At 51.1% G+C, this 27,451-nt stretch overlaps 4 protein-coding genes across 4 annotated transcripts in view; 3 read left to right on the forward strand and 1 right to left on the reverse strand.

Moving 5' to 3' along the window:
• Nucleotides 1–526: 526 nt before the first annotated feature.
• Nucleotides 527–27,451, forward strand: part of LOC311427885 (olfactory receptor 14J1-like) — a gene marked incomplete at both ends in the record, with an annotated part of 32,784 nt that continues 5,859 nt past the window's right edge. Inside the window, one exon of the mRNA XM_084539473.1 lies at nucleotides 527–592. Within this exon, the coding sequence (XP_084395599.1) occupies nucleotides 527–592 (66 nt within the window). The remainder of the gene's footprint in view (nucleotides 593–27,451) is intronic.
• Nucleotides 9,196–10,116, forward strand: LOC311427984 (olfactory receptor 14J1-like; the record flags this gene model as incomplete). The annotated part of the gene is made up of 1 exon (XM_084539556.1): nucleotides 9,196–10,116. The coding sequence occupies one exon, from the start codon at nucleotides 9,196–9,198 to the stop codon at nucleotides 10,114–10,116; it is 921 nt and encodes a 306-aa protein (XP_084395682.1).
• On the forward strand, nucleotides 17,548–18,483 carry LOC311427985 (olfactory receptor 14C36-like; the record flags this gene model as incomplete). Its single annotated transcript, XM_084539557.1, has 1 exon — nucleotides 17,548–18,483. One exon carries the CDS (start codon nucleotides 17,548–17,550, stop codon nucleotides 18,481–18,483), a length of 936 nt encoding a protein of 311 aa, XP_084395683.1.
• Nucleotides 21,953–23,871, reverse strand: LOC311427987 (olfactory receptor 14C36-like; the record flags this gene model as incomplete). The annotated part of the gene is made up of 2 exons (XM_084539558.1): nucleotides 21,953–21,970; nucleotides 22,978–23,871. 2 exons carry the CDS (start codon nucleotides 23,869–23,871, stop codon nucleotides 21,953–21,955), a joined length of 912 nt encoding a protein of 303 aa, XP_084395684.1.

A 27,451-nucleotide genomic window follows, 5' to 3' on the forward strand; every position in this document is an offset into this window, starting at 1 on the left:
CCAGCCCCTGCAGGGCAGGCGCCTTCCCTGGGACACCCCCTGCTCTCCTCTCCCACCAGCACAGCCTCTGTCCTCAAGCCCCCGGTGTCCCCAGCAGGAGCTGCCTCGTCTGCAGGCAGAGCTGCAGCACAGGAGGGTCTGCTGAGTGTCCGTCTGTCCCTCCCTGGCCTTGCCTCCCCTGGCAGCAGCACGCTGGCATTCAATGTGCTTGGGGAAATGGGAGTATGGGGCCAGGGTGAGGGGTCTGGAGATGTGCGCTTTGAGCCTGGATTCCTCTGCTCTCAGCAGTGTCCAGGTTCTTCTCAGGAGAACCTCCTTAGTGCAATTGCCCTGCAGCTCAAGGACACGCCAGCAGAGAACAACTGAAACCAATGAAGGAAAGGGATCTGCCAACTGTCTACATGCAGTTCGGCAAATGCTTTGAGAGGTTTAACTGAAAAATGAAATGTTTTTTTCTCAGATAATCGTGATATATTATCACTCTATTTCTGTTCCTTTAGCAGGACAACATACACAAAACAAGCAAATGCCCAACAGCAGCTCAGTGAGCGAGTTCCTCCTGCTGGCATTCGCAGACACGCGCGAGCTGCAGCTTCTGCACTTCACGCTCTTCCTGGGCATCTACCTGGCTGCCCTCCTGGGCAACGGCCTCATCCTCAGCGCTGTAGCCTGCGACCACCGCCTCCACACCCCCATGTACTTCTTCCTCCTCAACCTCGCCCTCCTCGACCTGGGCTGCATCTCCACCACTCTGCCCAAAGCCATGGCCAATTCTCTCTGGGACACCAGGGCCATCTCCTATCAAGGCTGTGCTGCACAGGTCTTCTTTTTCTTCTTCTTGGTTGGAGCAGAGTATTCCTTTCTCACCATAATGTCCTACGACTGCTACGTTGCCATCTGCAAGCCCCTGCACTACGGGAGCCTCGTGGGCAGCAGAGCTTGTGCCCAGATGGCAGCAGCTGCCTGGGGCAGTGGCTTTCTCAATGCTGTCCTGCACACGGCCAACACATTTTCCCTGCCCCTCTGTCGAGGAAATGCTGTGGACCAATTCTTCTGTGAAGTCCCCCAGATCCTCAAGCTCTCCTGCTCAGATGCCTACCTCAGAGAAGTCAGGGCACTTGTGTTTAGTATTTCTTTAGCCTTTGGTTGTTTTGTTTTCATTGTGCTGTCCTATGTGCAGATCTTCAGGGCAGTGCTGAGGATGCCGTCTTCTCAGGGCCGGCACAAAGCCTTTTCCACGTGCCTCCCTCACCTGGCCATGGTCTCCCTGTTTGTCAGCACTGGCATATTTGCCTACCTGAAGCCTAAATCAATCTCTTCCCCATCCCTGGACCTGGTGATGGCTGTTCTATACTCACTGTTGCCTCCAGCAGTGAATCCCCTCATTTACAGCATGAGGAACCAGCAGCTCAAACATGCAGTGAGGAAAATATTTTATACCTCTTTCTTCAGCATTAATAATGTGCATATAATACTAATAGGATTTCTGCAAACAAACACTCTTAGTGCAAATTCTTGAAAGTAATTTTCTTTATTATTATTTCCTATAACTTCTGGCTTTGATTTAATGTTATTCTAAGCCTCCTAATTATTTTTATTTTATTATTATTATTATGAAGTCGATAATTTCAAATACCTTTACAATCAATATTCTTGTTTAAATAAAGACAATAAAGAAACTGGGGCAATTTCATTAGTCTCTGCTGCAGTCTCTTCCCATCGTCAGTGCTTCCAGCAGTGAACCCACTCATCTAAAACATGAGGAACCTGGAACTAATGGATGCTGTGAGGACACTGCTTGAATACATATTCTTCAGCTTTTTTGTCTATAACAATAAGCTTATAATCAGAAACACCTATTTTTCAAAAAACTTTATGATATTTTTTTTTTATATATTTGTCTGTGTTGTTATTTTCACTAGCTTTTGTGTCAGATATAAATAATATTAATCTTAGCCTCCTACTTGTTAAAGATTTACCTATAGAACCAGGCTTCCTGTGTAGATAAACACAAAAAAGAATCCAGGAGAAATTCATTGGTCTGAGCTGCCATCTCTTCCCATCTCCTCTGGAGCTGGGGGAGCAGCCCCAGCACACAGGAGGAGCTCAGGGCCAAGAGCCCAGCTGCCACATGCAGGAGAAGCCCCGGTGGTCCTCGGGGCTGCCCCTCACTGCCTGCTGGGCTCTGCCTCTCTGCTGCCTTTGGTTTGGGGCTGCTGCTTCCCTGGAGCCATGGCCATGGCCAGCAGCAGGACATGGCCTTGTCACTGCTATTCTCTTTTGGTTTCCACAACGTGCTTCTTTTTTTCTGGGTAAGCCCTGATATGTCGTGTACCTTGGTGACAGTCCTGTTGTCTCTGCAGTGGCATCCCTGTGGCTGCAGGCAGCAGCAGGCACTGTGCAGCCCTGGGTCACAGCTGGACTCCCTGCTTGCACCACAGTAACAAGAGGGTCTTGCTCAGGGCAAACCCAGGACCCTGGACACCTCTTCCAAATGTGCTATCAGGAGCACAGACAAGGGGTTGCTCCCTGCTCTTCTGTTTCCTGTGGATCTTCATGGAGTGAAGGACACAGGATGAAAGTCCCAGGGTGGTTTGTGCGGAAACAAGGGCAGGACTAAGTACTCCTGTTGTGGCAGCACTTGCCTAAGGGGATGTCAACTGGTCTTGGACTCATCTGCATGGGACTGTGCCCCCTGCAGTGGGGCTGATGGCCGATGTCAGCCTGGAGAGGAATCTGGAGCTTCCAGGAGATGTCAGGGGATCTCCAGGGACAGGGTGCTCAGTGGGTAGTGATTAGAACCTCATAAAATGACTGTGCAAGGTCGTTTCAGGTAACAAACAAGGTGAATCTGAGGAGTGCATGGGCAGCTCAGACTGCTCAGGCTGGGTCAGCTGTCACTGCAGGTTCTCCTCCCAGCCTCTTGCCCACATGCAGTCAACTGTCTCCTGGGGCAGAGTGAGAAGCAGAGAAGGCCTTGATGCTGTGCAACCACGGGTGACCAACACTGCTCTGGTCACATATCAAAAACACAGCACCACACGGCCTGATCTGCAGAGAGAAACACCGTCCCAGCGATGAGTCAGCATCCCCACAATGGACAAGAAGCTCTGGAAGGAGTTGGGAAGGTGCTAATAAGCACCAGGACAATTGAGGACGCCCAAAGGCCCTTCTGAAGGGTCACTGAGTGCCACCTGAGGGGCAGTGCTGGGCAGTGGGGAGGGCCACAACAAAGATTTGGGTAAAGGTTGTGAGGAACAAAGAAATTCAGGGCTTTAGCAGCTGTCTGTGTGCTCAGGTGGCCAAGAAGGCCAATGGCATCCTGGCTTGCATAAGAAACAGTGTGACCAGCAGGGCTAGGGAGGTGATCGTCCCCCTGTACTCGGCTCTGCTGAGGCTGCACCTTGAGTACTGTGTTCAGTTTTGGGCCCCTCGCTACAAGGACATTGAGGTGCTCGAGCGACTCTAGAGAAGGGCGACGAAGCTGGTGAGGGGCCTGGAGAACAAGTCCTACGAGGAGCGGCTGAGGGAGCTGGGCTTGTTCAGCCTGGAGAAAAGGAGGCTCAGGGGCAACCTTATTGCTCTCTACAGGTAACTTAAAGGAGGCTGTAGCGAGGTGGGGGTTGGTCTGTTCTCCCACGTGCCTGGTGACAGGACGAGGGGGAATGGGCTAAAGTTGTGCCAGGGGAGTTTTAGGTTGGATGTTAGAAAGAACTTCATTACTGAGAGAGTTGTTAGACACTGGAACAGGCTGCCCAGGGAAGTGGTGGAGTCACCATCCCTGGAGGTTTTTAAAAGACGTTTAGATGTAGAGCTTAGGGATATGGTTTAGTGGGGACTGTTAGTGTTAGGTCAGAGGTTGGACTCGATGATCTTGAGGTCTCTTCCAACCTAGAAATTCTGTGATTCTGTGTGAGTAGGAGGATGAGTTCACTCCTGGGACTGGGGCAGGGCTGAAGGGCCCTGCGTTAATCTGGTCTGATGGAGAAGTGTCCACCTTTCATGTGTGCCTCAGCCTGGGAGCAGGGGCCTGCCCACAGTGCGGGATACCTGGGCTGTGCTCAGCCATGCCCCAGGAGATGACCTTGCTCTCTTCCTCCCCACCACTACCCACACAGGGCAGGCCCTCAGGAAACACCCCTGAGCCTGGAGATGCACCAACCTGCTGCAGTGAGGTGCCACTACTGCAGGGGAAGAGGGGAGGGTTGGAGAGACACATGGGGCCTATGGGCAAGAGTGGTGTGGTCTGGGGAAGTGAGTGCCTGGGAAAAGTTACCCTGGAGCCATAGGAGCCATTCTGGAAAGAAAACTTGTAGGCAGGAACCGCACTTTTGTGGCACTGCAGAGCTGCTGGGCATATTATGCAGGGTGCTCTGATGGAGTTTTGTGTCCTTTCCGTCGTGTCTTAAGTGCCACTTTTCTCAGAAATAGAGTAGCCAAAAGACCAGTGACAGATAGTCTAAGATCATGAAAGGCATCATAAGCATGCCCCTAAAAAGATAACTGATATGGAGAAATCAGGAGAAGCCTGGCCAGGAGAAATGTGAGACTGAGAGGAGGGAATAGGGGCTTGACCAGCTGAAATTAAGGATTTTGTAGAGGTAAGAGGGTTCAGGTTATGCTGATGCAGATGTAACCATGACTTAAAATAGACATACAAGGCAATTCGTCCAGCTTCAACCTGTAAACTTATTTCCTAAACCTAAATGCTACTCAGCACCCTGACAGGAATCCACTACTCTAATGAGTGACCTCAGCGTACCCTTTGAAGACAAAACTCAGCCCATAGCTGCTTCCCCTAGCTCTTACTCTCTTAATCACTCTGATCTCTGCCCTTAATAGTAGCATTAAAATGGTCTATTTAACACTAGAAAAGTGCTTAAGAGACCTAAACCAAACCCTAACTCCAAATGAATGTGAGGGGCCATGGATCTGATCAGCTTGTGGGCCACAAGGAGGAGATGGGTGGGAATGCTCTGAGGAGCTCAGCTCTGCCTCAGCATCTCCTGCCCCAGTAGGAGCAATGTGACTGTGGCAGGGACTGTGAGGCCACTTCTGACTCTGCAGCTGATAGCACAGCAGCAGGAACATGTCATGGAAAGGGACTGTGAGGTCACTTGTGTCTGGAGGTGGCAGGTCAGCCTTGACTTCTTCCTGGGAGCTGCACTTTTGGGCTGACATCTGGCAGTGGCCCTGCTAGGCCAGCACAAGGCACCTGCTTGGCATGCTGACTGGGGGATCCCCTCTGCCTACACACCCAGGAGGACCCAGACAGAAAGAAGGCCCCCAGATGGGTTGTCCTGTCCCTTCTGCTTGAGTCCATGAGTGGGCAGCAGCAGGCACAAGGCTTGGCTGTGTGTAGCCAAGAAGCTGCAAGGCCAGCAGCAGGCCCCTGGCTTGGAAGCTGCTGCTGAGGTGACTTGTGTCTGGTTGGCTGAGAGGCCGCAAGGAGCCTGCTGGGTTGGGATGCCTACTTCAGGAGTGGTTTCCACTCTGATGGAGCTTTCTTTGGTGGTAGGAAAGAGAAGGAGAGGAGAAACAACCACGAAGCGTGCCCTGGAAAGTTGGCACTGGCCATGAGGAGGAAAAAATGTCCAGGGAAACAACTGGTCTTGCTGGTAGAGTCAGAGGTAAAGAAGGAATTAAGTACCTCAGCCTTTACCTTATCTCTAGATCATTACAAGATTTCCCCCACATCCAATAAAGGATGATGATTCTCCTTAATCCTCCTTTTTTAAAGTATTTCTATAAGCAGTGTTTATTGTCTTTGGCAGTCATAGCTGGATTGAGCTCCAGCTGGGTTTTGGCCCTTCCAATTTTCACTTGCAGAGCCCCAAACATTTAGGACACTGCTCCAGACAAATTGACAACATGCATGAGAAGAAATTGCAGTAAATGTGGGACCCGGCAGCCTTCCATCCCCTACCCTTCTGTGGCTCTGTGCTGCAATTCCATTCAACTGATTATACTTGTGTTATCCAAACTTTCCTGCAACTCTTGATGCTGCTGTCTTCTCAGAGATAGCACAATCACAGCAAGGTTGAACTGTCTGCCTGCAGACATGAAGAGCTGACAGAATGGAGCATCAGTGTGGGCGAACCTTGAGAAACTGCAGGATTTTGCCTACAGAAACCTCTTGACATTTAGAAGGAGAAGAACCCAGTACTGCACCAGAGGAAGAGTAACCCACACATCAGGGTAGCCTGGGACCCTGTTGAGAGAGCAGTGCGCAGGAGGAGGAGGGCCTGGGAACCACATGGGATGCCATACGAGCAGTGGTGCCTGCTCACCAGGAACCAGGCCACCTTCCTAGAGAGCTGCCTTACGAGGAGCACGGCCACCAAGAAAATCTGAGTTATCAGACTCAGCTCTGATCTGGTGTGACACCACATGGACACGGGTCTGCAGCCAGCAGTGAAAGGTGTGCAGGTTGGCCTGTTCTCCCACGTGCCTGGTGACAGGACGAGGGGGAATGGGCTTAAGTTGAGCCAGGGGAGTTTTAGGTTAGATGTTAGGAAGAACTTCTTTACAGAAAGGGTTGTGAGGCATTGGAACAGGCTGCCCAGGGAAGTGGTGGAGTCACCATCCCTGGAAGTCTTCAAAAGACACTTAGATGTAGAGCTTAGGGATATGGTTTAGTGGAGGGCTGTTAGCGTTAGGTTGGAGGTTGGACTCGATGACCTTGAGGTCTCTTCCAACCTAGAAAATTCTGTGATTCTGTGATTCTGTGTGACTGGGAGTCCTTTAAATGGTCAGGTGTAGACAGGATAGAGGGCTGTGGCAAGGCTTAAAGTCCCAAAAGGAACCCAGGTCTTTGTGTCCATGGCTATTGCTACTGTCTCTGCCACTGAGGCCCATGAGCAGACAGCTGATCGTTGAAACACCAGGGCCTCATTGCCTCCTCATCCCCTCCCATAAACCAGGCAGGGGTCGTACCATTCTCCTGCACTTGGCCATGCACATCCCCATCTCCTACTGCCCCACAAAGAGCCCTGAGCAAGGTGTGAATGGAAAGGATCTCCCTTCCCAGAGGACAAGGGTCAAGGCCTGTCCCTTGTGCTTGGTTACACACATCCAGTTTTCCTACACATCAGTGTCACCTTCACATTGCCTTTGTCTCCTTGTCCTCACTGCCTCCAGGGTTCTGCTCTAACAAGCTCCAAGGGAGGCTGTGTCAGTGCTGGCCCTCAGGGGGACACTGCAGGAAACTTGCCTCTGACTTGGACTTCTGGAGAGCTGTCTTCAATTGTCTCGGAGTGCCTGAGGTTCGTGGGCTCATCAGCAAAGCCCCCAGAGGGGTGATTGCAGTGCCTTGGGCTGGTGCTGTGCTGCTGAGCTGGGCCAGGCTCATGGGACTGAGAGAGCTCGTGGCAAGAGGGCCGTGGTGCAGAGAGACAGCTGTGGCCAGGAGCAGCTCCTCTGCACAGCGCAGCCGGGCTGGGGGCTCTGACCACAGGCACCCAGGCAGGAAGGGATTCCAGGCATCCTGGAGGGTGCAGGTAGAGGAGAGCTCAGAGCAGGAGAAACCTTCACAGCTCTGTCCACAGTAAGTCTCTTCCTGCCAGACAGTGCAGGGCAGGTTCCTGGAAGGGGCACCTGGATGCGGGGTGTCTCTGCCTGGCCAGGAGCTGCCAGGATGTCTCGTGTGGCTTGTGCAGTGTGAAGGAGAAGGTGCTGCAGGGCAGCTGCAGGGCTGCCCAGGGCTGTGGTGCAGAGCAGGGTCCCTCCCTGCTGTGCCCCAGGGGCTGTGTGCCGGGGCAGGGCCTCTGCCGCCTGCCAGGCTCAGCACTCAGCCTGCCCAGGGAGCCCAGGGGCTTGGGCAGAGCAAGGGCAGAACAGGGGATGCCTGCAAAGAGAAGGCACTTTCTGCACTCTCTGCCTGTGTCTTCCTGCTTTGATTGTGGGGCAGGCTCTGTGTTAACAGAGTGGTTGGATTTGCACAGGTGACTTAGCTTCCTATTGCCTTGAACCGAGACATAGGTTAGTGATGAACCTGAGAATATCCCTTCCCTTCTCTGCTTACAGACTGCACCAGGACTTTTCTGAGCTGTTCTTTAGGACCTGAAGACAGGGAGATGTCCCCAGAGCTGTCCCCATCCCCAGGAGGTTTCTGCAGGGCAGAGCTGGGCACACAGCAGGTGGGATGGGGGCTGTGAGCATGGACGGGAGGAGACGTAGGGACAGCAAAAGAGCTTCTGGCAGAACAGCTTCAGGCAGCAGGGACATGGGTAGGCAGTGAGAGGGAGCTGCTCCCTCCCTGCCATCCCCTGCAGTGCAGGCGCCTTCCTTGCAGCAGCCCCTGGTCTCCTCTCTTCCCCTCACAGCTTCTGCCACGGCATGTATAACCTGGGGGGCTGAGAATATGGGGTGTCTGAACCCTAAATCTCTGTGTCAGTAGACACATTTGCTGCAGACCCCCTCTACCTTCCTCTGTGGAAGAAGGCACAGAATAAGAGAATCATAAAATATCCTGAGTTGGAAGAGACCCACAGGGATCATCAAGTCCAACTCCTGGCTCCACAGCGGTCTTACCCCCAAACTCCTACCATATGACCAGGAGCATATTCCAAACTCTTCTTACACTCCAGAGCTCTTGTCCCTCTGCTGTCTGTGCAGGGTAGATGGCACAGGGCTATGAGAACAGGTGGTACCTCACCGACACCGCAGCCTCTGCACTGGGTTGGGTCCGCCCTGCCTGCCCATGCCTGCTTCTCTCCCTTGCCCAGGGTGCCAGCTGGTGGTGCCTGATTCTGACAGGGAGTGCTGTGCACGAAGGGTGAAGCAGGAGGAGATGCTCCCTGTTTTCTCCAGCCAGACACTCATGATCCACCTGCTGGTTTTGTCTCCTGGGTATTGAACAGGGAAGATGCACACAGAGTCACACAGCCAAACACCCCTCATTCAGCAGAGGGAGCCACTGCCCAGGAACCTTCCCTCTTGGAACCTCAAATGGAGAAGAGCAGGCTCATTGGGAGCTTCTGGGCAGAGGAGGCTGCAGTGTACAGGACACTCAGCAAGCAGAAAGCAGGGCTCCAGACAGGGAGAGACACAAAGATCCTCTTAGAAAGAGGGAATGTAAGATTTTAATTGGGGATTAACTGATTTTTGCTCACAGTCATTACTCATAACACACCGTCTCACTCTCTAAATATGTTTTGTTTCTCATTTCGCAGTCTCCTTGACCAAAGTAAGCAAATGTCCAACATCAGCTCACTGAGCGAGTTCCTCCTGCTGGCATTCGCAGACACACGCGAGCTGCAACTCCTGCACTTCACGCTCTTCCTGGGCATCTACCTGGCTGCCCTCCTGGGCAATGGCCTCATCCTCAGTGCCATAGCCTGCGACCACCACCTCCACACCCCCATGTACTTCTTCCTCCTCAACTTCGCCCTCCTTGACCTCGGATCCATCTCCACCACTCTGCACAAAGCCATGGCCAATGCCCTCTGGGACACAAGGGCCATCTCCTATCAAGGATGTGCTGCACAGGTTTTCTTTTCGGTCTTCTTGATTGTAGCAGAGTGTTATCTCCTCACCATCATGTCGTACGACCGCTACATTGCCATCTGCAAGCCCCTGCACTACGGGAGCCTCCTGGGCAGCAGAGCTTGTGCCCAGATGGCAGCAGCTGCCTGGGGCAGTGGCTTTCTCAATGCTGTCCTGCACACGGCCACTACATTTTCCCTGCCCCTCTGCCATGGCAATGCTGTGGACCAGTTCTTCTGTGAAATTCCCCACATCCTCAAGCTCTCCTGCTCAGATGCCTACCTCAGGGAAGTTGGGACACTTGTCTTTAGTGTTTCTTTAGCATTTGGTTGTTTTGTTTTCATTGTTTTCTCCTATGTGCAGATCTTCAGGGCAGTGCTGAGCATTCCCTCTGAGCAGGGCAAGCACAAAGCCTTTTCCACGTTCCTCCCTCACCTGGCCGTTTTCTCCCTCTTTATCAGCACTGTCATGTTTGCCTACCTGAAGCCCCCTTCCATCTCCTCCCCATCCTTGGACATGGTGATGGCAGTTCTGTACTCGGTGGTGTCTCCAGCAGTGAACCCCCTCATCTACAGTATGAGGAACCAGGAGCTGAAAGCCACACTGAAGAAACTGATTCTATTTACTTAGCAATAAATTGGCTATCTCACTTTTCTAGTTTTACTCAAGTTAATCTCAGGCAATTTGTGACCTTTAGGTATAGCATTCTTTAAAATTCTCTTTGCACTTAGATGTTTGCTTTCATTCCTCTTTTCCAGATGACCATTCCTCTGTGTGACCCAGAGGCTTTCTCTGAATGCGTTTGTCCCTAAATGACACCTGGCCTCTGTTCTGGCATCTTGTTAGTAAAATTAAATTGCTCATGCTTAGGGTTCTTCTTCCCAATCTGGAGTGCAGAAGACAATCAGGGAATGCCAGGCTGAAGGTCTCGATCTTGTACTGGGGATCCTCCTGGACACAGGGCCATGGGGGCACCGGATTTTGGGTGAGGGAGCGAGGGCTGGACTGAGTTGTCACTGGTGGATGCCCAGTGCCCCTGGAGACCCTGACAGGTCAAGAAGCAGCTTCCTGGGTTTGAAACGTGACAGGACTGGTGGCATCAAGGAGGTATTGTGAACCACCAGAATATCCTAAGGGTTCTCCTGGGACACTGTGTGCCTTATGTTGAGTGGGCAGTGAGTGGATCTTCACAGTAAAGTTAAGCCAAAGGATGCATTTGCTAAAGGGAGCTCTGCAATGCCAGGGCACAGAACGGGTCTCAGAGGGCTTCAGTGAACAAGTGGAAAGGGCCAAAAGACTGGGTGACCAGGCAAGGGCAGGGAGATGGGGAGAGATGGGCAGGGGCTGGGCTGGGCTGGGCAGTGCCCGGCAGAGGGCAACAGCAGTGTCAGGGAGCAGTGGCAGCATGCAGGGGAGGGCTCCCAGCAGGGCTTGGTGCTGCAGAGCCAGGGCTGCACCAAGGGAGCCCAGAGCTGCAGGGGCAGGGGAGAGGAGGCCGAGGGCCAGGGCAGCTGCTGCAGGGGCAGGGAGCTCAGCATGGCCCTTGCAGCCCCCTGCCCTGGGCCTGCCTCTGCCCTTGGGCTCGGCCCCGGCCTTGGCTCTGCTGGCAGCAGCGCTCTTGCCATGGTCTTTTTGGCCTCCCCGTGCTTGTGCACAGCTGCTGCCCACTCAGGCTGCTGCCACAAACGTGTCCTCAGAAGCAGCACCACCCCTTGGGCTGCTTCTCCTGGCCTCCCCCAGCCCACTGCCTTGACTCCTTTTCTCTGCTGGGACCCACCTTCCACACCCGAATGCATCCCTTGACTGTCAGCACCCTATCCCCTGCCCTGTGAGATGACAGCGCCACGGTGGGACGTGTTTCCTTTGGTCTCTCTACCGGCAACATAAATGAACACTATGAGCAGGACTTGTGGTGTCCTGCTTCCAGCCAGGGGGAGGCAGGGAAGAAAGGGAAAATCGGGTTTACTGGACTCGGTATATTTGATGGTTTGGCACATCAGACCCACAAATGTATCAGGCTCTACTGGAGACCGGTGCACAGTGTACCCTAATGCCATCAAGCTAGAAAGAGGTAGAACCCACCTGTATTTCTGGAGTGACAGGGGCAGCCCAAGAGAAAACTGTACTGGAGGCTGAAGTGAGTCTAACAGGGAAGGAATGGCAAAAGCACCCCATTGGGACTGGCCCAGAGGCTATGTGCATCCTCGGCATAGACTGCTTCAGGAGAGGGAATTCAGAATTCCAAGAGGGCACCACTGGTGGGGCTTTGGCAGAGCTGCCTTGGAGACAATGGATATGAAACAGTTGTCTACCTTGCTTGGCCTTCCACAGAACCCTTCTGTTGGGGGTTTGCTGAGGGTTGAAAAACAGCAGGTGCCAATGGCTACCATGGTGACACACCTGAGGCAGCGTTGCGCTAACCGAGACTCCCTGATTGCCATCCATGAGCTGGGTCATCGACTGGAGAGCCAAGGTGTAGATGTAGAGCTTGATAGCATGGCTTAGTGATGGACTTGTCAGCACTAAGGTAAAGTTGCCTGACCTGGGTGACACATCCCAGAGTAGTGTCAGGCACAATGCAATTCTTTTTGCCTTCTGCATCTATAGCACAGGAAGTAGGACTTTGACCTACTCTATTGACTGGGCAGCTCTTTTCACTTTACTCTATTTAGGATTCTGTGTCTGGAAGGGAACAATTTCTGCAATGAGGCCAGGCTCATGGGTACAGCTACAGCCAATAAAGATGTATTTTCTTTATTTTTCACCCTGAGTTTTCCACAGATGACCCAATATAGTCCATGGATGTCTAGGTGTCTACTGAGATTCAGGCTGAATTTCTCAGGATCCAATGGTCATTTGAATCTTATCTTATTTTATTTTATTTTATTTTATTTTATTTTATTTTATTTTATTTTATTTTATTTTATTTTATATTTTTATTTTCTTTTATTATTTTCTGAACACACCCCTGACTTCTCTTAGAAAGGGTTTCATGTGCTGGGCTGGGCTGCACTGACAGGGACAAAGACTACTGCTGGCAGTGGAGCTGTCAGACCAGCACACTCTGCTCTTCCTCCTGATGAAGGTCTCCAAAGAAGTCACCCTGGATGAATAGCAATAGGAGAATGATGTTCAAAACTGAAATGCAGCAAAATTCAGCCTTTGAAACATGAAAATTTTTTTATTGGTTGCTCTTTGAAATCTTCCTTAATTACATCTTGCAGCTCTGCAATTAGCTGCAAAAGGAATGAAGGCTTCAAGAAAACTATCAAAGAGATGTTAGGTGTTTCTGCATTTTAATGAGTTCCATGGTGCATTTTGGTGCTGAGTCTGTGAAGTTCAGGTACTGAGAGGACAATGATGCAACTGCTAGAGAAAGTAAAGTCAGAAGGAAAAGCTGAAGTGACTTGGAGTATTAATGGGCCCCACTGAGGGCTGTTACTAACAAAGCCTCCCCAGGGCCTTGTTAGGGCAGATAATTGGAGTCCATGATTGCAGACAGGCAAAGCACTGTGCTGAGAAATGTCTTGGCTGGTTTTGGTGATGCAGAAGAGCCAAGGTCTGGTCCCAGCCTCTGGAAGGGGAGATTCTGCACTGCCACATCCGGCTTAAGGGTCTTGCTGGGGTCTGTGGGATGTGGTGGGCAGTGTGATGCCATGAGAACACTGGTATGACACCTCTGAGGTGCTGCACAGGGTTGCAAGGAATCCATGAGGCCCCACTGCAACGAGTATAACATCTGTCCTCATAAGCTCTAGCCAAGGTGACAAAACCTTCAGGGCTGTTGGGACCTTCCATTCTTGCCAGCACCCTCTGCCTTCTCCTCTGTAGCTTTTCCTACGTTGTCCCACAATTTGTCCTATTTCCTTGAAGTCTGCAGACAAACATCTCTGTTCACCAATTTGCTCTCATCCCTTGCTTTCTCCCATGTCTTGTCAACCCTCACCAGCTGTTCCTTGAAACACAAAGCCATGGTCTGATCAGAGGGTGACCTGTGGCACTACAGCACGACCCTTTGAGGGATATTTCTTCGTCCTCATGGCCATTGCCAACATTCCTGGGCACACATTGTGGCAAGTTTTTCTCTCCTGCTCTTTCCTACTATCAAAGAAAGCTCCATCAGGTTGGAAACCACTCCTGAAGTAGGCATCCCAACCCAGCAGGCACTTGCGGCCTCTCAGCCAACCAGACACAAGTCACCTCAGCAGCACCTTCCAAGCCAGGGGCCTGCTGCTGGCCTTGCAGCTTCTTGGCTACACACAGCCAAGCCTTGTGCCTGCTGCTGCCCACTCATGGACTCAAGCAGAAGGGACAGGACAACCCATGTTGGGGCCTTCTTTCTGTCTGGGTCCTCCTGGGTCTGGAGGCAGAGGGGATCCCCCCAGCCAGCATGCCAAGCAGGTGCCTTCTGCTGGCCTAGCAGGGATATTGCCAGATGTCAGCCCAAAAGTGCAGCTCCCAGGGAGAAGTCAAGGGTGACCTGCCACCTCCAGACACAAGTGACCTCCCAGTCCCTTTCCATGACATGTTCCTGCTGCTGCCCTATCAAGTGCAGAGACAGAAGTGACCTCACAGTCACTGCCACAGTCACATTGCTTCTGCTGGGCCATGAGATCCTGAGGTAAAGCTAAGTTTTCTCTAGCCCCCTCGGTACCTATTTTTCACTTACTATGTTAGAGATTAAGCAAAGTTTTAGTAGGAGTGTTTGTTGTTCTGCTTGTGCTGTCAGGTCTGTGGTTGAGGTGTGGACAAGCTCTGTGGTTTACGGGTGTTTTACATCTGCCAGGGAGTCTAGGGTTGAATAGAGCATTTTAATGTTAGTTTTAAGGGAAGGGATTACGGTTATCAAGAGAGAAAATTGATTCCTTTTAGAGTGTTGTAGTAGCATTTAGGTTTAGGGATTAAAATTACTGGTTCAAATAATTAAGGGCCATATGTGGCTTTTTTAATTCATTGTTACTGCAGTATTGGCATTGCAGGAATGTTTTTACCTCTATGAAACCATTAATTTCTGCTGGCCATGCTCGTCTTCCCACACCAAAATCTCATATGTCTCTTGTCCAGGCTGCTTCTGACCTCCCCATATCTTATTGGGATCAGCTTTCTGATGACATCCGTGATCACATAGTATCTGTCTCACCTGTGTTGGTTACTCCATTCCTGAGAAGGAAGTCGTATTGTACTCAGGAGAGTAAAGGACACAAAGGTCTTTGTGCCCTTTGCCATGATCTGGCAAGATCATGGAAATGATCCTCCTGGAATCAATGTCAAGGCACATGCAAGACAAAGAGGTGATCTCAGACAACCAGCATGGCTTCACCAAAGTCCAAATTGTGCCTGACCAATGTGATGGCTTTCTACAATGGAGTGACCACATCAGACAACAACAGAAGACCGATCAATGTCATCTACTTGGACTTTTGTAAGACCATTGACACTGTCCCACATGACATCCTGATCTCCAAATTAGAGATATGCATTTGTTGGGTGAACCATTCGGTGGATAAGGAGTTGGCCTGAATGTCACACCCAGAGAGTGGTGCTCAATGGCTCTATGTCCAAGTGGAGGCTGCTGACAAGTGTTGTACCTCAGGAGTCTGTCCTGGGACTGGTGCTGTTTAATATCTTTACCTATGACAGACAATGAGATCAACAGTGAGACAGTACATTCTGTGCTTGTATCCCGGAAGGCCAACTGCATCCTGGGCTCCATAAGCAGAGGAGTGGCCAGCAGGTGGAGGGAGGTCACTTCTACTTCTTCTCCTTGTACTCTGCCCTTGTGAGGCCCCACTTGGAGTCCTGCATCCATAACTGGGGCTCCCAGCACTAGAAGGGTGTGGGTTTGTTAGAACAAATCCAGAGGAGGGCCACAAAGATGATCAAGGTGTTATAAATGGCTCAGGATTCAAATTAGGATTAAATAAAAAAATAGGATTTATTGAAAGAATATAAAGGAATAGAGGTAAGCAAACAGCGCTGGGTGCACCGGGAGTCTCTGCTCCACCAGGACGTACACCAGTTACATCAAGCAGCTGATTTTTATGCTCCTAGACTAATACATATTCATTACTACTTCTAAAAAAAAATAGATTATTAAAATTAGCTTCCGGGGTGCAGTCCCTCCTACTGGAGCATGCGCAGTCTCCTCTGGGGTCTCTTCTGGGGGTCTCTAGGGGTCTTTCATGCTGAAGGCTCGTAGTCTTCCTCTCCACCTTTGTACTTACTGGGCACCATACCAAGTTTACGGAACATCTTCTTCAAGTCTTGTCTCCCAGCCGCCCTTCAGCTTCTTTCTCCTTCCTCTTTATCTTTCGGCCCCCCCTAACCAGATACCAAAGATCCACATAGTATCCCATAACCGTCACTAGTTTTTATCAGTTGTTCTAAAACTCCCAGACACACGAGTAATTAAAACATTCTTCCCCAGCCATTCACAGACACATCTATAGCAGTGTTAGAAATAGAAGTCCGGAATAACAAAAGCAAACAGGTTCATAAATTTAAGAAGTGATAAATTGACTAGAATGAGGAATGAGGGGGAGACCGGGACACACTGCAGCTGTGGTTCAAGAATTGAATTGCCAGTGCAGGGCCCAGAGGCAGACAGGATTCAAACAGAATTGTTCTTTATGGACACGAATTGTTAAAACATTCCTCACACTGTCAAGGAAAGGATCTCCCTTCCGAAGCACTTGGAGTCCAGGCCTGGCCCTTGTGCTTGATGACACACATCCAGTTTTCCTACACATCACTGTCACCTTCACATTGCCTTTGTCTCCTTGTCCTCACTGCCTCCAGGGTTCTGCTCTAACGAGCTCCAAGGGAGGCTGTGTGAGTGCTGGCCCTCAGGGGGACACTGCAGGAAACTTGCCTCTGACTTGCACTTCTGGAGAGATGTCTTCAATTGTCTCTGAGTGCCTGAGGTTTGTGGGCTCATCAGCAAAGCCCCCAGAGGGGTGATTGCAGTGCCTTGGGCTGGTGCTGTGCTGCTGAGCTGGGCCGGGCTCGTGGGACAGAGAGAGCTTGTGGCAAGAGGGCCGTGGTGCAGAGAGACAGCTGTGGCCAGGAGCAGCTCCTCTGCACAGCGCAGCAGGGCTGGGGGCACTGCCTGCAGAGACAGAGTGCTTAAAGGCAGGCAGAAGTGGCAGGATGCACAGAGCTCACTGGGGGAGAACATTTCCCAGCCCTGAACACAGTAAGTCTGTGGCTGGAGGGCAATGCAGCTGCAGGTCCTGGAGGAAGGAGAAGCCGGGGGTGCAGACAGGGGTGTGCAGGGCTGCGGTGCAGAGCAGGGTCCCTGCTGTGCCCCAGGGGCTGTGTGCCAGGGCAGCGCCTCTGCTGCTTGCCAGGCTCAGCACTCAGCCTGCCTGAGGAGCTGCCCAGGGGCTTGGGCAGAAGAAGGGCAGGGCAGGAGCTGCCTGCAAAGAGAAGGCACTTTCTGCACTCTCTGCCTGCCTCTTCCTGCTCTGATTGTGGAGTAGGCTCTATATTAACAGGGTAGTGGGGCAGCCTCTATGTTATCGGCGTAGTTGGATTTGCACTGGTGACTGAGCTTCCTATTCCATTGAATTGAAACAAAAACAAGTTAGTGATGCACCTGAGAATATCCCTTCTCTTCTCTCTGCTTACAGACTGCACTAGGGCTTTTCTGAGCTGTTCTTTAGGACTTGCAGACAAGGGGATGTGGTTTTTCAGCACAACCTCTGTGTGCATCCATCCCGCAGGTGAATGCTGCAAGCAGCCAGCAGCTGGGCACCAGGGAATGGACAGAGCAGCCCTCCTGGATGTGCCCTCTGGTTTAGGTGTGCCTCCACAGCAACGACATTAACCATTTCACTGGATTAGAGGTGTCCCACTGGGGACAGATGGGCAGAAGTGGTTGCTGTGTACAGGACGCTCAGCAAGCAGAAAGCAGGACTCCAGACAAGGAGATAGACAAAGGTCCTCTTGGAAACAGGTAATGTAAGGTTTTACTGGGAATTTTAGTCAGAGACTTTACTCATAAGAGTTTATACTTTATATTTTCTTTCATTTCGCAGGCTCTATGTCCAAAATCAGCAAATGCCCAACATCAGCTCTGTGAGCGAGTTCCTCCTGCTGGCATTCGCAGACACACGTGAGCTGCAGCTCCTGCACTTCGTGCTCTTCCTGGGCATCTACCTGGCTGCCCTCCTGGGCAACGGCCTCATCCTCAGCGCCATAGCCTGTGACCACCGCCTCCACACCCCCATGTACTTCTTCCTCCTCAACCTCGCCCTCCTCGACCTGGGATCCATCTCCACCACTCTCCCCAAAGCCATGGCCAATGCCCTCTGGGACACCAGGGCCATCTCCTATCAAGGGTGTGCTGCCCAACTCTTTCTCTTTGCTTTCTTGGTTGGAGCAGAATATTACCTTCTCACTGTCATGGCCTATGACCGCTACGTCGCCATCTGCAAGCCCCTGCACTACGGGAGCCTCCTGGGCAGCAGAGCTTGTGCCCAGATGGCAGCAGCTGCCTGGGGCAGTGGCTTTCTCAATGCTGCCCTGCACACGGCCAACACATTTTCCCTGCCCCTCTGCCAAGGCAATGCTGTGGACCAGTTCTTCTGTGAAATTCCACAGATCCTCAAGCTCTCCTGCTCAGATGCCTACCTCAGGGAAGCTGGGGCACTTGTTCTTACTGTTTCTTTATGCTTTGGTTGTTTTGTTTTCATTTTTTTCTCCTATGTGCAGATCTTCAGGGCTGTGCTGAGGATGCCTTCTTCTCAGGGCCGGCACAAAGCCTTTTCCACGTGCCTCCCTCACCTGGCTGTGGTCTCCCTCTTTATCAGCACTGTCATGTTTGCCTATCTGAAGCCCCCCTCCCTCTCTTCCCCATCCATGGATCTTATTGTGTCAGTTCTCTACTCAGTTGTTCCTTCATCAGTGAACCCCCTCATCTACAGCATGAGGAACCAGGAGTTCAAGGATGCAGTAAGGAAACTCTTTGGATACATGCTTCTTTGCAATCAATAATGTTTGTGAGTTCCCTGATTATTTCAGGAACTGTGAGGAAAATTTTTGTTACTATATTTCTCTATCAATATTTTCTACATTTTTTTTCTTTTGATTTAAATTATGTTATCCTTAACCTGCTACCTGATTTTCTTATTTCTATTTTTTCATTTATAGTGACCCAGTCATCTAATTATTGAAAGAAGCAGGTTATGTAGAGAAACATAATAAATATAAAACAAAAACAAAACAAAACAAAACAAAAACATCAGAACTACATTTTATCAGCTGCCATCTCTTCCCATCCCCTCTGGAGCTGGGGTAGAAGCCCCAGCACACAGGAGGGGCTCAGGGCCAAGAGCCCAGCAGCTACATGGAGTTTGGGGGGGGGCTGTTGCTTCTCTGGAGCCATGGCCATGGCCAGCAGCAGGACGTGGCCTTTTCACTGCTGCTCTCTTTTGGCTTTCAGTGTGTTCTCCTGTGCTCTTTTATTCGGATAAGCTATCATATCTCATATGTCTTGGTGACAGTCCTGTTCTCTCTGCAGTGGCATCCCTGTGACTGCAGGCAGCAGCAGGCCCTGTGCAACCCTGGGTCACAGCTGCCACTCTGCAAGCACAACAGTAACAGGAGGGTCTTCCTCAGGGCAAACCCAGAAGCCTGGACATCTCTCCAAAGCTGCTGCCAGGAATACAGCCAAGAGGTTGCTCCCTGCTCTTCTGATTTCTGGGGTTCTAGTGCCGGGTTCCTCACCTGGGGCTCAACAACCCCAAACAGAGCTACAGGCTGGGAGATGAGTGGTTGGAGAGCTGCCTGGCAGAGAAGGACCTGGGAGTACTGGTTGATAGTTGACTGAATATGGACCAGCAGTGTGCTCAGGTGGCCAAGAAGGCCAACAGCATCCTGGCTTGTATAAAAAGCAGTGTGGCTAGCAGGGCTAAGAAAGTGATCGTCCCCCTATACTCAGCTGAGGTACTGAGAGGAGAGTGATGCAACCACTTGAGAAGCTAAAGTCAGAAAGAAAAGTTGAAGTGACTTGGAGTATTAATGGGCCCCACTGAGGGCTGTTACTAACAAAGCCTCCCCAGGGCCTTGTTAGGGCAGATAATTGGAGGCCATGGTTACAGACAGGCAAAGCACTGTGCTGAGAAAAATCTTGGTTGGTTTTAGTGAAGCTGAAGGGCCAAGGCCTGACCACGGCCACTGGGAGAGGAGACCCTGCACACCCATTTCTGGCTCAGGGCTAGTCTTGGGGTCTGTGGGATGTGGTGGGTACTGTGATGCTACTAGAAGAACTTCATTTTGACACTTCCTCAGCCCTGGACATTGTTGCAAGGAAGCAATGCCAACAGTCAGCATGCCAAGCAGGTGCCTTCTGCTGGCCTAGAAGGGCCACTGCCAGATGTCAGCCCAAAAGTGCAGATCCCAGGGAGAAGGCAAGGCTGACCTGCCACCTCCAGACACAAGTGACCTCCCAGTCCCTTTCCGTGACACGTTCCTGCTGCTGCCCTACCAACTGCAGAGACAGAAGTGACCTCACATTCCCTGCCACAGTCACATTCCTCCTGCTGGGGCAGGAGATGCTGAGGCAGAGCTGAGCTCATCACAGCATTCCCAACCTTCTTGTGGCCCACAAGCTGATCAGATCAGGGTGAACAAGAGAGTAAAGGTAAGGGAAAGGGGCTATGGGCTGCCTTTTGTCTTGAAGGGATACTTTGAGGTCAGGCATAAGAACAGTGGATTCCTGTCTGGGTGTGGAGTAGCATTTAGGTTTGGGGATTAATGTCAGTGATTAAAATAGTGCAAGGGCTTTACATGACTATTTTAAGTCAGTGTTACAGCAAAATGAACATTGCCTAAATGTTCTAACCTCACAGAAATCATTAATTTCTGCTGGCCAAGCTCCTCTTCTCTCCCCCATATCTCACATCTCTCCTGGCCAGGCTTCTCCTTACTTTCCCATATCAGTCATCTTCCTAGGGGCAGCTTTCTGATGGCTTTCATGATGTCAAAGTATCTGTCTCATATCCGTTGGCTACTCCTTTTTTGAGACTGATATGGCACCTAAGTCAGGATGGAAAAGAACACAAAGGCTGTAGGTGAACCCTGCACAATCTGCCCAGCAGTTCTTGTACCACCTCAAAATTTTTTTTTCCTGCCTCCAACTTCTGGATACGGAATGGTTTCTGTGCACCCAGGCTATCTTTTTCCAAACCCTCATGCATGGTTCAGTTTGCCCCAAGAGTCTTGGAGGCAGTGGCCCCCTCTGTATAGAAAACTGAAAGCATTGCTAAAGGATGACTTCAGGCAAAAGCTGACACCTCTGACATGACAACCCCTATCCAAGACCTCTTCCTCTATGCGGCCTAGCAGGTACTTAGAAAGAGCCGATCTCAGAAACTACATGCACAGCAAGTGCCTTCTGCTGCCCTACCATGGACACTGGCAGATGTGAGCCTAAAGGCACAGATCCCAGCCAGGAGTCAAGGGTGACCTGTCAGCTACTTCAGAAAGCAGTCACCTCACAGGCCATTTAACAGCCAGTGGCTTCCTGCTGGACTGAGTGCTTCTGATGCACCACTGAGTTTATAACACCACACCTAGAAAACACCCCCTTTTTGGGCCAGGACCTGCCCAGGTAGAAGTGATCTGGTTGTGATCCTCCAAGCTCATGACACACCTGTTGGGCTCCCAGCCTCTCTGAGACACAGGAGCCAGTTCTGTGCCAGTCCCGGGAGATGCTAGGGCAGGAGGGACCTTGCAGGCAATGTTCCAGCCCCATGCCTGTTGGCGGTCTCTCAGCTCCTTGTGCACAGTGAGGATCATGTTTGTATCCAGAAGCCATGAGCCTGTAACTGGCTTAGAAGACACAGGAGAAATGGCCTCCAAGCCCCAGTGCCAGCCCCAGCCCTATCCCCAGCTGGTGGTGCTGCTCTGCAGAGCGAGGGGGCTGTGGTGCCTGGTGCACAGGGGCACTCTGCAGGGGTGTGCTGGGCAGGCTGGGAGGCAGACCCAGCTCATGGGGTCACTGCCATTGCCCCAGGGCTGCAAGGAATCACTCACCAGGCTCCTTTGCTGGGGCTGCTGCGTGCCCTGGGGCTGCTGAGCTCTCCTCTGCCTGCTCACACCAGATTGAGCACTTGAGCTCTGCTCAGTCCACCTTGGAGGAGATCCCCCCTTAGGAGGGAAGTGCTGCAGTGGAGGCCAGCTGTGCCACTGCCGTGCCCACTGCCTGTCCCTGCCTGCAGTCCCAGCACAGCCCCACAGCACCACTGGCACCAAGTGAGAGGAGCAGCCGGGCCTGACCCCACCAGCAGGGCTCAGCAGGACAGGGCGGCAGTGGCAAGAGAGCAGCTCTGCATGCCCCAAGCGCTGGTGCTCCCTGGCCGTGCTGCTGGGATGGGACTCTTTTCCTCTGCACCCCTGCACATGGGCACTGCCCTTGCAGAGCCAGACCAGGTCTTGGAGGAAGGATATCAGACAAAAAAGCCTATTGAACTTTAACTTCCTAAAGGTTAAATTCACAGAGAGCATGGCTTCACATGCAGTCTATGAGCTATATTCAACAGGTACACCCATATCATTTTAATGGGTGTTCATTAGCTGAATTGATGTAATAAGAATATGTACAAGCACAACCACAAAAAAAAAAAAAAAAAAAAAAAAAAAGCATGTAGATGTAGAGTGGATATTCGTCCAATTATTGACATTACAAATCAGATGCAGAAGCAGATCCGAAATTTCTTGCATCCAAGACATATCTAGTCATTAATTTCCACAAAGCATGCTTGACCTCTTGGATTATTATGGTACAGATGAGGACGTGCTCTGCTGGAAGCACCACTGAGTACAGAACTGCCACCACCAGGTCAAGGGATGGGGAGAAGTTGGAGGGAGCTTCAGGCAGGCAACCATGACAGGCCTGAGGGAGACGGACACCATGGCCAGGTGAGGGAGGCACGTGGAAAAGGCTTTGTGCCAGCCCTGCTATAGAGACAAGAGGACTGTCACCTAGATGCACTAGTTCTAATCCAAATACACTGCTCCTACCCGTGGCAGCTGGGCTCTTGGCCCTGAGCCCCTCCTGGATGCTGGGTCTGCTCCCCCAGCTCGACAGAAGATGGGAAGAGAAGGATATTGAGACCAATGAATTTCTGCTGAGTTTTTTATTGTTTTATCTATCAAGGAAGCCCAGTTCTATATGTACAATAGATGATGTGGTCAAACCTTACAAAAGATGTAACATTCTGAAAGGTAGAATGAGATTATTAAAAACAAAATGAAATATTGTTCAAATACTAACAGAGAAAAATAATGTAAAAAATGTTATGTCATTTTGCCAAACACACTTTTATTTCTCTTAGGATTCTTATTAATGACAATGTTATGATAACACTAGTAACGATAAAAATGATATGATATAATGTGACTCAAAATATTTGCATATTATTAAAAATAAATTTTCTGAACACATAATGGATGCTTAAGAAGAATATATGGAAACAGATTCCTCACTGCATTCTTGAGCTCCTGGTTCCTCATGCTGTAGATGAGGGGGTTCACTGCTGGAGGCACCACTGAGTATAAAAATGACACCACCAGGTCCAGGGATGGAGAGGAAATGGAGGGGGGCTTCAGGTAGGAAAATATGCCAGTGCTAAGAAACAGGGAGACCACAGCCAAGTGAGGGAGGCACGTGGAAAAGGCTTTGTGCCGGGCCTGCTCAGAGGGCATCCTCAGCACTGCCCTGAAGGTCTGTACATAGGACAACACAATGAAAACAAAACAACCGAATGCTAAAAAGATACTAAACAGAAATGCCCAAAATTCTCTGAGATAGGAATCTGAGCAGGAGAGTTTGAGGATGTGGGGGATTTCACAGAAGAACTGGTCCACAGCATTGCCTTGGCAGAGGGGCAGGGAAAATGTGTTGGCCGTGTGCAGGACAGCAGTGAGAAAGCCACTGCCCCAGGCAGCTGCTGCCATCTGGGCACAAGCTCTGCTGCCCACGAGGCTCCCATAGTGCAGGGGCTTGCAGATGGCAACGTAGCGGTCGTAGGCCATGATAGTAAGGTTATAATACTCTGCTGATATGAAGAAGAGAAAGAAAAAGACCTGAGCAGCACATCCTTGATAGGAGATGGCCCTGGTGTCCCAGAGGGCATTGGCCATGGCTTTGGGCAGAGTAGTGGAGATGCAGCCCACGTCGAGGAAGGCGAGGTTGAGGAGGAAGAAGTACATGGGGGTGTGGAGGCGGTGGTGGCAGGCTACGGCGCTGAGGATGAGGCCGTTGCCCAGGAGGGCAGCCAGGTAGATGCCCAGGAAGAGCGCGAAGTGCAGGAGCTGCAGCTCGCGCGTGTCTGCGAATGCAAGCAGGAGGAACTCAGTGATGTTGCTTCTGTTTGACATTTGCGTTTTTGGGATGTGGTCCTGCACATAGAAGAGGAAGAACAGTAATAACGTACAACAGACTTATCAGAAAAACTCATCCCATTTCTCATCTAATATCACCAGAAAAGTTGCCCACTTCCAGAAAGGTATTTGGTGGTTCCCTTTCTTGAGTTCTTCCTGATGATGCCTGAGGTTATACCTCGGAGAAGGGGACTCCTCTGTCGACAATGGAAGAGTCAAGTTTGCCCTACAGCCAGAGATAAGGTTGAACATGGGGTAAACTCAGACTCATTTCACTGCTGGTATCAAAGAACCTTGCCCCAGTGTTGCTCCCAGGTCACCCAACTTCAGAGCAGATATATATATATGGATTTTTTTAATTTTTAATTCATAGGGTCAGAATTTTTTGTTGTTGCTACCCTACCACACCAGCTGAGCTTTTCTAAAACAGAATTCCTGGGCTTTTCTCCTGCACTTAATGGGAAACTTTGTGCATCCTAAGAGAAAAAAGGATTGTCCCTATAGCGTAGTGTGTCCTTTAGTGAGGACAGACAATCCGTCCATCAGTGCTGCTCTCAGCCACCTCGTGTGAGCTGCAGGAAAGTTCTACTCAGAGGTTGACCTGAGAAGAACAAAGACACTGCTGAGAGCAGAGGAATCTAGGCTCAAAGTGCACATCTCCAGACCCCTAAACCAGTCCCTGTACTCCCCTTCCTCCAAGCACACCGAGTGCTCACTCCATGGGCATGTGAAAGCCCCATCCCCAGACAGCCTGGGAACAAGACCAGCAGCAGCACGGCCAGCTGGAGAAGCCAGGAGGAATGCCAGCGTGCTGCTGCCAGGGGAGGCAAGGCCAGGGAGGGACAGACGGACACTCAGCAGACCCTCCTGTGCTGCAGAGGAGGCAGCTCATGCTCACTGCAGGTGATCTGTGCTCATCTCAAGCCAGCAGAGACCTCTCAAAGACAGGGCACTGGTCACTGGAGAATTTGCAGCTCCAAAAGATCAGCTAGGATAAAACCTGAGAGGACCACAACGATGATGTTGGTGTAGTTTCTGGGCTGAAGTGTCGGAAGGGACTTTATGAAGTTCATTGATTAAATATTGATCTCTCACTGCAATGTTCTAGGAGTCTCAGTCTGCAGTACAAACCTGACCGCCTATTACCATGAAACCGGCCTCCGCTCTATCACAGGTATCTGCAAGCACAGGCTACAGAAAAAGTCTTGCCATTCAGGTAGCCCCTGCCTTGGTCTTCCTTTTCAAAAATCCAATCATAAATGCCATTCTCTAAAGCATTTTCTACTCGTTTCTGGAGAAACAGAGAGACCCACCCTGACAGATGCTATCAGCCATCGGATGTGCCAGCTGTAGAAGACCCCTCTGGCAACCCCACTTGCATGTTCCTACTGCCAGAGCCTCACGGTGTCAAGAGCCTGCAGATGTGTCCTGCCACACGCTGCCCTCTGTTGTTGCGCTCCTCAGTGCCTCCAAGCCCTCTCTCCTTCTCTCCTCTCTGTGTGCCCGCTGCGGTCAGAGCCCCCAGCCCTGCTGCGCTGTGCAGAGGAGCTGCTCCTGGCCACATCTGTCTCTCTGCAGCACTTGCCAGGAGCTGCCGTTGGGCCCAGGAGCCCGGCCCAGCTCAGCAGCACAGCACCCGACCATGGCATCGCTTGCTCTGTGCCCTTGGGCTCCCTCGAGGTGTCCCCAAGGCCTCAGGGCTGACAGCTCCCGAAGGCAGCAGGGTCTCTGTTGGCGTGTGGTGTCTGAAGCAGACTGAAGGCATCACTGTCTGCTCCTTGATGAATTTGGGAGAGACTGATTTTATGCTATTAAAGTTTGCTTGTCAAACATGACTACAAATGATTCTCTCCCTTAACTCCTATTGTGTTCCCACGGCATGGCAGGACACTTCAGCCATGACTGCCAGGGATCATTTCACCCCTCTGAATGTGTTCTAACAAAAGAGGGGGGGGGGGAACTGAATGCTCTAAAAGGTTTTCCAAGAAGGGAATTGGACACTAAGACACCATTCATTGAGTTTCCCTAGCTGTCCATCTGGAAGATCCTCTACCCATACACAAATCTCTTCTTCCTCTCTTGCTTGACCAGCATGGTGACTGGGATGTGGAACACCCTCATCACTGTGCTGGTGCCTGCCAACAAACACCTGCAGATGCCCGTGGCCTTCTTCCTGGGGGAGAGTTGTCCTCCTTGCACAGCTCCAGCACCCTGTGCCAGGTGCTGGCCAGCTTCCTGGCTGGGGACAGCACCCCCTTTGCTCACAGAGGTGGCAGCACTCTCAGCTGCACCTTCTGCATGACCGCAGTGCTTCCTGCTTGGGGTTGTGTCCTACGGTCAGCCCTGGGCTGTATGCCACCCCTGTTCTCTGCAAGGCTCAAGAAGTGGAAGGTCTGACTCCAGAAGGCAGCTGTACCTGAACCAGGGGAATTTCTCTCATGTACAGGAATTCTTTCTCCTCCTCCCAGCTACAGTTCTGTGGCCCCAGTGTCATAGACACCTCTTGTGTGGTTTTGCCCCATTGCTGGAGCTGTCCTGCAGTGCCATAGTGATACTCTTGGTTTTGCTTTCAAAATTTGCATTTGCATCCAGTCTTCCAATTCCTAATCATGCAGATTTCATGTGTGTGTGTCCTGTGTTGGCAGGCCCAAAGCTTTATCCACCTGCTCTTCTGTCCTCACGAGTGTCACTGTTTTCTATGGCACAATCATCATTTTCTGTGTGAAGCACAGAACAGCCCACCTCACAGATCTTAACCAAGCTCTTTCCAAACCTTCATCATCCCCTGGTGAATCCTCAGGTTTCTTAGTGGTGGTGTGGGAAGGGTGAGAGAGGTGCTAGTGGAGATGCTGACATTGTCATAAAACCTATCTCAAATACCTTGGAAAGGACAGATGGATCAAAGACTTTCCTCAGGATTTGGAAAAGGTAGACGTCAAACCCATCTTCTAGTAGAGGGGCAAGCAGAAGGATGATTAAGCCTAACCAAGGAGAAAAGTGCCAGCCTTAGCCTTAGGCCCCAAAGCAGACCTAAACTGAAGTCCTCAAAGCTTGCCCTTATTCTAAACCCTGAGCAGGTTCCTTAGGCACAACACCAAACAATTCCTTGAAGCCCTTGCCATTCCTTTAACCCTGGAATGTGACCTCTTATTCCTAAACATTAACCTGATCATCTAACCCTCAAAGCCCTCCACCCTGCACACAGCACATCTCAGCTTCAACCCCACTCCTACCCCTACCTTGTGTGGCTTTTATGCTTGGGGTAGGGCAGGGACTGTGAGGTCCTGCAGCAGTCACTCAGCATTGGAAGAGGCATGTGCGGTGAAAGGTATGTGATCAGATCACAGTCCACAAGGAGGAGCTGGCTGGGAATGCTGGGATGGGATCAGGTGTGCCTCAGGATGTGCTGGGCCTGCAGGAGGCCCATGGCTGTGAAGGAGGCTGGGAGGCCACTTCTGTCTGTACAGCTGATGGACCAGCTGCAGAAATGTGGCACAGATAGGGACTGTAATGGCCAGAAGCATGCACATGGCATTGAAGATGATGGTGAGGCACCTTCTGTTCTAGTCAGGTGAGA

The sequence above is a fragment of the Aythya ferina genome, assembly GCF_964211825.1.
Source record: "Aythya ferina genome assembly, contig: HAP1_SCAFFOLD_29, whole genome shotgun sequence".
Classification (NCBI taxonomy): domain Eukaryota; kingdom Metazoa; phylum Chordata; class Aves; order Anseriformes; family Anatidae; genus Aythya; species Aythya ferina.